General features: G+C 35.1%; 1 protein-coding gene across 1 annotated transcript; it reads right to left on the minus strand.

The window, feature by feature from the left end:
• Nucleotides 1-34: 34 nt before the first annotated feature.
• LOC128201292 (uncharacterized) lies at nt 35-8,820 on the minus strand. The gene is made up of 5 exons (XM_052897838.1): nt 8,434-8,820; nt 5,806-6,870; nt 5,300-5,578; nt 3,905-4,046; nt 35-339 (listed from the first exon to the last, which is right to left on the minus strand). The coding sequence occupies exons 1-5, from the start codon at nt 8,809-8,811 to the stop codon at nt 206-208; spliced, it is 1,998 nt and encodes a 665-aa protein (XP_052753798.1). The 5' UTR covers nt 8,812-8,820; the 3' UTR covers nt 35-205.
• Nucleotides 8,821-9,903: the final 1,083 nt, after the last annotated feature.

Here is a 9,903-nt window from a genome sequence, read left to right on the forward strand (position 1 = left end):
GACATTTGGGTCTTTATTAGAATGAAATGAAGTATCTTTTCTACAAATTCTATAAAAACTTAAATTTCAATCTTAGCTTGTTATTTTTTTTGAAGCTTGAAATATTTTTACGTTTAAAAATATCACAGATCAGAAAGAATAGTCGTAATAATCGTTAGGGGTTATAAGTGGATTAGTCAATAAAACAATTTTAAATAAACATCGACTATAATATCCTTGTATTGAGTGGATCGACCATTTTGCCAGCCATGAGAGCTACATGTATGCTGGCGTCCATCACGAAGTAGAGAAAAGGATATGTGGCGGAGAACCTCACCGGCTGATGGTTACTTACGTATCCTGTAACAATATTGCAATAGTAAACATACATTATTTTATTGACAAAAAATCCTCAGCTGTCATCAACTGAATATAACTTAATTAAAAAAAAATTGTTCAAAATTTTGTGACCTTTTCCTTAGTCCTACGAATAGGTTCGAATATATATATATAATGATTTATAAATTAAACAGACTTTAATACGTACTTTAATTATAATATATAGTAGATTTGTGGGTAAGAGGAATGTGAAATGCGCAGTTGACCTAACTTGTTCTTTCGTTCATATAGTATGGTTACTTAATGTCATTAGACGAGGCGTGTGCATCACATTCACTATAATTTTCAACGGGGGTTTTCAAATTTATATTCGATATCGTTAGCAATGGGAAGTAGCAACCGGTGGTATTGCTACTCCCTACCCCTTCTGTAATTACGTGTTTCACTTTGTAAAAATAATATGCTATGTCATGCCCTACCATGTCATGTTCTTGGTGTGCTGTATTTTTTTTTAATATAATTTGTGAATGAATTCAGCCCATCGTGGCGAATTCAAGAGGAATTGACGATAATTATTTCTAGAAGGACCCGCATGGATATCAACCTGATAAGCTAGGAGGAGAAAATCAACTAAAGTAAGTTTCGGTATTTGAGATGTTTGTTTAAGTTAATTATAAAGCAATAAAACACTTGCTTAATTGCTTATTACTATACAATCCATAATTATTCAGCAGGTAGGCATATTATGAATGATTCTATATTCACCCAAATCCGCAATTCGGCGACATGCGACAATCCAAACGTTTCATAATAATCGTCCTTGTGGATTGAATGCATCCGATGCTTATCATAATCGTTGAAACAAAATAGTCTGACTATACTGTACCAACAGGAAATAATCATTCGGTAATTCTTCCAGTTATACTCATTTATGTAATTGAAACTATCTATCTGCAAATCATAATTTTCATCTCGCGATTAGGCATTCAGGTCGCAGTAATGTCAATACCTATACCTACTGTACCGGACGATTTCCCTAATTGCCGGTGTATGCCAAATGGCGAGAGAGCAGCGCGGCGGCGCGGCGCATCAATGGACGCAAATGCGCGTGTCGCCGTGTTGCGCCACCGCAAGCGCAGAAACAATGGTTGCTGCGCGCTCGCGCACTCCACTTAGCACCTCACTTTTGCGTTTGATAACAATTATCTAAGTTCTTGCACTGGAAAACAAGGGCACTAAACATTTTTCGCAAATACCGTTTTACAGATTTATTGTGATGCCGCAACAACATTGATACACATTACAGAAACGAATTACCAGGGTGGTTTTAAGCATTTCTAAGATAGGATGCAAAAATGTATTTTGGGTTGTTTGCGCTCCACTATTTTCTACAGAATTTCTTAGATCTTATGCCAGGATGCACCTATTCGTACTTACTGATAAAGAAATGTCCGATAGGGCAATGTGAATTCAATCGACTTATATGTATAGTGAAGAAAAAATTTGATCCACTTTATTAAAGATTTTATGCATTAAATTTGTCATATTAATATAAAGAACTAGCTTTTACACGCGACTTAGTCTGCGTGATTGGGTTGTCTTCATTGACCGCCATAAAAAGTAGCCTATAACATTCTCTATTCCATATAGTACACGTATACCAAATTTCATAATGATTGGTTAAACTGTTAAGGTATTAATAGGCGACAAAGTCACTTTTACTATTATGATATTGGCAAAGAAAGTAAACAATTAGGCAACCCTACCAGGATTGTCACGTTTAGGAATCCCTTGCATATTGTCCGCACCCCTTATCATCATCATTAGGCCCTGAATAACTGTAATGAATTTTATTTTTAGATGATACATAGGTGTTCAAACTAATTATATCCACCTAGTCATGTGACCTTCATGGTGTTCAATTGAATTAATTGTGGAAAATCAATTTTGTAAATTTTCGGAGCGCGTCAATGTCACTCAAGGATTTTCCGGCGATGCGTGCGTCGGGCCATGACGGCGACAAGCGCTTGCCGCTTGTCGCTGGTCTTGTGGTTGACCCCGCGCCACGCACCGCGCCGTACAATCTCGTCCGACCATAATGGTGGGTGTCTGACCACAGCCGTTACGTATGTAATTAAATGGATCGCACCGGAACCACAGGGACCGGGCGTCTTGGCGTCTCAGGCTGCCAACCAACCAACAAAGGAAATGTTTATTTTTTTGTATTTACAATAACCTCTTTTGTTTTACGACTGTTTTTGTATTTGAGTTATATCTACTTGTGACGATCCGGTCAGTTCCTTTTTTGTGAGCTACAATTGGTTGGTGGCTATGAGGAGTAGGGTTATTAGGAGTAAGGTTCAAGGTTTTAATGGTCTGCGCAAACGAGGAAATTTTGCTCATGAACAAGATCTCTTTATATTCGCCTCGACTTCTCTTTGAGAGACAATTCTCGTCGTAAATTTTAGTCCGTAAGTGTTGTGTAAATAACATAATATTATGAACTAACTGTAACAACCTATTCTACAGTAGAAACTTTATAGTTCTAATTCTCAGAATACATACTAATATTATATGTGATATTGTGTTTGTTTGTTATTTTATAGCACCTTAACGGCTTAACCAATAACTATGAAATTTAATATAGGTATTTTATTATCTGATTATTTATGTGTACTTTATGGAATGGAGAAGGATATAGGCAACTTTTGGCGTGGTCAGTAAACATATCCCTTTCAACAATAAGATCGCCTTATTGAACTTATACATTTGTATCATTACATTTATTAATTGTCGTGTTTTTTCTCTATGCTGAATAATACAAATAAAGTATACTCATTTATTCATTCATATCCCGATCACATGAACGAAGTCACGCATGAAAGTTAGTAAAGAATAAAAGGCCCTATCAATGTCGAAAGACATTTAACATGTACTTCTCTATCTTGGTAGTAGGTACGAGTATAAACTGTAGTATCCATTATATTTCTTCAAATTCGTTTCCCCTAGACACGTAGCAAAAAATCTATCGATAGATACGTTTCGGCTACCGCATGTACATATGAACGCGATAACAACGTCAGGTGTCATTCTTTCTACCCATACAGATACGCTGCATGGGTAGAAAGAATGACCGGTAAAGAAATCATCAAACGATTCGATTGTTATTTGGGAAACCTATCGTAAGTGCTTTCTCCACTTGTGAGCGTTTACTAACGCTGATATTTTGGGGGTAAAGAAATTGTTAGTAATGGATTTTAGCAACCCCTTTGCTAGTAATAAATAATATAGCCCTATCAGGTCGATCTTTACGTAGTTCACGCTGGAAACCATCGTGAATAATTCATATAGAATTCAACTGATCTTCTTCATCCTTACTTATCATCATTCACTGGTGCCCCGCTAGTCTATACCAATAGTACTGGTGGAGTTCCATTATCATCCATAAAAAAAATGATATATATATGGCCAAAATTACACATTTAGACACTTTGTGCTCGATTCGATACGATTTTTTACAAGTGTGACACTTTTGGCGAAAGTTATCAGTTAATTTATTGCCGTATCGATCGATACGGATACTCACTGTTCTTTTTCTGGTCGTCGGGCCGGTACTTTCGGATGGCAACGGAGACTGCCTGCTCAATGCTTCGCACGTATACGCCGGCCTGGTGTGTCATGGGTGAAAAGTCGCGTTGCCTTGGCTCAAACACGTCGCGGATACCCAGCTGAAATCAATAAAACGATCTTAGGTTATCTGGCATTCGGGGGCAAAATTTTGATAGTATTCTAAAAAAACTCAGCGAAGGCACAGACTAAAACAGTCTGGTGGTGCTCACGAAAAATGGTAATCGTCGTCTATAGACTCGAGCTTGCACCAAGACAGACTGTGACACCCATTATATTTTCTTGGTATGTATCGCTGATTTTCTTGTTGTTTTATCTTTTCCGACTACAATTATATGAAATATGAAAATATTAATATGAAACTAAATATCTTTTACTAAATCGATTTTTCTCTACTTTGGAGAAGTTAATAATTAACTAAATACATAATTTTTTTTATGAAAAGTTAAAAAAGTTCCTAGTCACGGATGTACATTTCTATATTTTATCGTCAATTTCATTAAAACGATTTTATTTCATGATAAAATTGGATCTTACTTGACAAAATTAGTAAGATGGGATCAACACAGAAATATAAAAATCATCGTCATTTAAAAACAATGTTTTACGTGTTTGGTACTTATCGAAATAGAGATAGGTATGTGGGCGCGTTAACCTACATGCATAATAATTAGTAGGTATGTTAATTGTGATGTTGAATGTTGGCCTCATAAATTGAGTTATAAGTATTTTATTTGATTCATAGATACATAATCACTTATAGAATACTGCTCTACAAGAGTCAATAATTCGTTGTTCAAAATATTAGGTAGTGTAGAATATTGACAAATACTGTAAGCAACCAAAAAACGGACGATGTGAGAGCATAGGTGCAAAGGGCTGATTTGGGTATTTCGGGGTCAGTTATCTAGTATGTTATGCTAGATAACTGAAAATATATTTTTTTATATCTTATAATGAATAATCTGAATGATCAATGTATACCCGAAATAGGTGGGACTAGATGTCTAGAAACGATAGATATTATATAGTTCGTTTAAATGCTTATTAAGTAGTAGATACCAAAGTACATTGTACCTACGTATTTCTTCAAAGATATTTTACAATTGCTCATAATAAAAATATTATTGAAATTCATATTTTAATTGCATGACTTACAAATTCACAGCTTGTAGACTTTAAATGCCCGTACTTTCTGAATTAAGTTGGGGTTAGCTTGTTAGAGCATTCGTACTGACATAGATATCATAAATAGGTAAATTATTGCTTTTTGTTATCATTTTATTGAAGTTTATTCTTTAGATGTCTCTGTAGTGGTGCGTCATATGCTGTTTTAGTTATTTATTACATTTACCTTTTGCAAATCTGTAGTAAGTGTAACGTGACCTTTGACTGTAAAGCTCGGCACAATCGCGCGAACCCGCCGCGGGCGCAGTGCCGAGTATACATCGGAGAGGTCAGACTCTCGCGCCATCCTCGATAGCAGCCTGCCCAACTCTGGCACACCACCGCGCATTGGTAGTACGACTAGTAGATAATATCTGTCACTGTCCAGAGGTAGTCTCAATGCTGAAGCCTCTAAGTGTGGCAGGTACGCGTGCTCCAGTATTGTGTCGTAATGCATGTATGTAACCTGTTTTGAAAAAAAGATGTCGCTAGATGAGAGAGTAGATTTTTTGTTTAGTTAATGATGGATGAAAATACCAACTTTTTTAGATTTGATGTGATTACTAAGACAATCTACAATTAATCCAGATTTTTATATCAAAATTTAATATAATAATTTCTGTGTAATGCATGCGTAAACAAATAAAAATGTTTTGCAGTATAATTCTGAGTGCTGTTATCGTTTATACTAACCTGAACGCTCTTTAATCCATTCGCTAAGAAATTTGTACTATCATCAAAGTTTGGTGATAATTCGGAGCTGGGACCAATATCATATGATTTATATACCAAATAATCGTCTATGTAAGGTGGATTTGTGAATATGAAATCTACAATTGACTTTTTGCGACGTTCCAACGTTTCCAATGTTGATTCATTAATTGTTGTTGTTTCAAAAGTAGTAGTAGCTATATCGGTGGAAGTAGATATTTGCTCGGTTGATTGTGTTAGTGTTGTAGTATCCGTTTGGGTGTTGTCATTTGCAGTCATCGTAGACGTGGTTGCAGACATTTCTGGCGTATTTTCTACTGTACTCATCGTCATATCTCTTGTCGTCCTAGTACCTACTTCATTGTTCATAGTAGATTCATCATTTAGTGTCATTGTAGTACCTATTGACGTAGTTTGAATAAGTGTTGTATCGACATCAGTTGAAGTTAATATCGTAGATAATGTCTCAGGAACGGCAAATGTTGTCGATGTTGTCTCAACATTAGTAGAACTTGTCATTAATTCATTTGTGGCTGCTGTCGTGATTGTTTGTATAGTTGTTTCTGTAGTTATGCTTTGTGATGGTGTAGGTGTAGTTGATTGTTCTACTGTAGTATTAAGTACGGTAGATCCCTCAGGATTCGTTGTAGTTTCAGCATTTGATGCAGAATCTGGGCCCATTGTTGTGGTTGGTGTTGGTCCTCGGATGTCAATATCGTTTATAGTTTCTGCATTCGGATTAGTAGTTGTTTCTTCTCTATTTGGTGTTGAGGATGCTTGTTCGCCAGTCGTAGCGCTTTCAGTTGTCGCAGTAGCCGCCGTTGAGCTTGATGTAGTAGAGGCTACATCTGAACTCGATGATGGAGGAATGGTTGTTGTTGTTTCATTTGTGCTATTATTGGTTCCAGGGGCGAAGGTTGGTAACTGATCATTTTCAAGATCAAACCCATAAAATCGTAATATCTTTTTATAGTTGTCATTGAAAGTTACATTCTCGTTGTTAAGTGCTAAACCCGCGAGAAATCCCTCTTCAGGAATAAAGTATGTCTGAAATAATGCAACTAAGATATATTTTTTTGTAACAAAGTAGGCGTCTAAATATAAATAATCATAGCGACTGTGATTTTGATGGGGTAGACAGTAATATTTTTCCAACTATTGTAATGATCGTAACACTTCGTTCGAAATGGCCGTACATATTTCTTAGTATACTTGTATTTGAATTCAAGGTGGTAGGATTTTAGTTTTAACTTAGTAAAGTAATTTGTAATAAAAGCGACTCAAACTATCTATTTTGTTTATTTATAACGATCACCGTGGTACAGTAATACACACGAATTATATTCTTGGTGGGGCTAATTAAGGCGACAAACTTTTTTTAATAGTCTAGGATCTCTGTGTGTGACTGTACTCCAGAAATTTTTCACAAAGAATTGTGAACAGTCATATGTGTTGCATGATAAAAATAAATTATTATTAAAAAAGGCAACTGCGGTTTACTTTTGGCGTCATACAATAATGTTAACATAGAAAAATGTATAAAACTACTGGCTCTTTTAGCCGGCAGTTTATTATACTTTTATGTTTATATTAACTTATGTTGCAACAGATTTTTACTACAAAGCTGTTACAGTGTATGTATATATATATATTTTAATTAAGGTAAAGTCATGATACTATAATTTATTAATATAAAATGGATAATGACATTGCTGGTTAGTTTGAGTTACTTAGTATTATCACAATATAAAGAATTTCTTTGTGTTAGATATCTAAGATCCGAAATAGTGGAAAGTGGGAAGGAAGGCTTTTGCCCTTGGGATGATGGGATCTGTTTGTTTATTATAATTATAAATTCGTAATCAAGGGTTTATTACAGAGGAAATTATTACGAGCGGAAGTTATGTGATCATTAACCAAAGTTAATAAATGCTGTAGTTCCTGGCCATTATAGTTGGCACTTTTCAAGCATTTTAGTTACAGATCACTTATAAATAACAATCGGTTTTGTTTCATTGCTCCCTGAGAGTGCAATGAAATACATTTATATTTTTAGTAAAATGATGAATAAGTATAATATCAACAAAGATTATTATATACTTAATAAATTAATAAACTTATTTACTCCTATTCTACGGAGCTACGAATATAATACTCGTACTATGTTTAGGTGAAAATTTTATATTAAAGTAAGATTTCGTTAAAATGCGACAAATGCAAACAAAAGTGTCTTCAATCTGGACAAATTTAGTAGTAATAATCTTTCTATTGTTATTTTAAAATAAGATAAATCTTAAGATTTCTAAAACTTACTAAACGCATTGATGTAGATCTAAAATTAGGTATATATATCAATCAATATTTATCTAAAACATTTGTATTTAGAAAGTGTTTAGTTTACTGTTTATGATCTTAGTAGTTTTTGCTATACTATATCAAATTATACAAATTGGTTCAGATTTGGAAAAAGTATCGTATAACTATAATTTGAGCGTATAATATTTCGATAAAAAATACAGAATCTAGAATAAAGAAGTCGCTTAAAAATATTTAAATGCAATATTAATTATGTATTAAAGTAACTATATAAATAAATACGATACGACTCACTTTTAATGTCCGATGTATATCTCTAAAGCCAATCCGCATAACGTTCCTGTTCCAAGGTAACTGCATTCCCCGTTGAATCTGATATGAGGACTCCCCATCCACCCCTTCGTATAGTGCGACCAGGATACCCATCAATCCGTAGGGTGAGAAGGCAATGTTATTGTCATTTAAAAAGTTATGTTCGGCTAGCACTTTTAAACCAAATCCGTTTGTAACGTCCACCATATGAGCTAAGGGTGTTCGACCATTGTCCCATATCTTTATTTCAATAGGAACACCGTAGTCGGTGCATGTTGCGTATGTAACAAACAAGTGAATGCAGAACAAACGTGAGAATAGTGCTTTGCTCGTGGTCGCCGCGCGTCCGTTTCCACTCATCGTGTCCGCGGCTCTGAGTCCGCTTCGCTGACCACGACTCTGGGATCGCTTTAAGCTAATCTTCGTACCTAATTAACATTTAAGAAGAGGGTTTTCGGTGAATGCCCTCAGTGTGTGGTGCGTAAAGATTTGCGAATCGACTATTGTGATTCATAGTTTGTACCTACCTACATAAGGTATACCGACAGGGCGCCGTTAAGTCATGCTTTAATAAATCTTATGTAAAATTTGAATCGGTTGAGAGATTTATGCACAATCTTGGGAAAGATATCGAATCTGTATTATATTTAGTGAATAGATTTTTACGGTCGACAATGTACGCAAAACGTTGTTGATGTTGTAATTTGCAACAAGGTTACTTGTATATGATAGTATACGGTTATTAAACCGTATACTATCAGGCGAGACCTAAGCCTACTTATTAGGTAACCTTTGTAATATAAAAAATTGCAAAATTTTATGCCACAAAGGCGGCCTAGTTTTACATAGATAATTAAGTATCATAAAAAATTTGTAAAATTTGTTTTTTTTTCTCGATAGCTAAGTGCATGCGATTGCAGTATTATGCATCTTATATTATAAATTAGGTACTATCGGCGCCGCCCGTTCACCCATCGGGTGGGTCGTGCTCTCCGTAGCGTTCTTTGTTGTCTACCTCAAGATGTAAGCGGGATTTTCAACTATGGGAAAAGTCATGTCTGAGTCATGCAACTGGAAAATATAATAAAATTGATTGATTGATGAAATGATTAAAAAAATTAATAAATGTATTGCCTATTTTTATCAGAAGAAAATAAAATGATAACTTCGCTTATACCATCAGTATTGGTGCTGACAGCTGACCAGTGAAATAAGCAAGGTGACAATGAAGGCAGGTCAGGCCATCGTGATAAATTCAGTAAGAATTAATCACAATAATTTTGAGAAGGAACATGTGAAAATCAACCTGACAGAGTATATTTCTAGCAATGGGGCTGTTAGATTCTATTTATATAATCTCTTTCCCCCTGCTCTGCCAGGGAACCATTTACACTATAAGCAATAGCTCATAGTCTAAACGACTCGCTGATTAGGTATATAATGAATTGTCCG

Source organism: Galleria mellonella, unplaced genomic scaffold (genome assembly GCF_026898425.1).
Source record: "Galleria mellonella isolate WM207_F2 unplaced genomic scaffold, CSIRO_AGI_GalMel_v1 utg38, whole genome shotgun sequence".
Lineage (NCBI taxonomy): Eukaryota > Metazoa > Arthropoda > Insecta > Lepidoptera > Pyralidae > Galleria > Galleria mellonella.

What these genes read in the sequence shown, in the direction of transcription:
- LOC128201292 (XM_052897838.1), bottom strand. Translation starts at nt 8,811, where the DNA reads ATGAGTGGAAACGGACGCGCGGCGACCACGAGCAAAGCACTATTCTCA. An exon ending in ATATACATCGGACATTAAAA is followed by an intron (nt 6,871 to 8,433) that starts GTGAGTCGTATC and finishes GCATTATTTCAG; the next exon opens with ACATACTTTATTCCTGAAGA. An exon ending in TTACTACAGATTTGCAAAAG is followed by an intron (nt 4,047 to 5,299) that starts GTAAATGTAATA and finishes TATTGATTTCAG; the next exon opens with CTGGGTATCCGCGACGTGTT.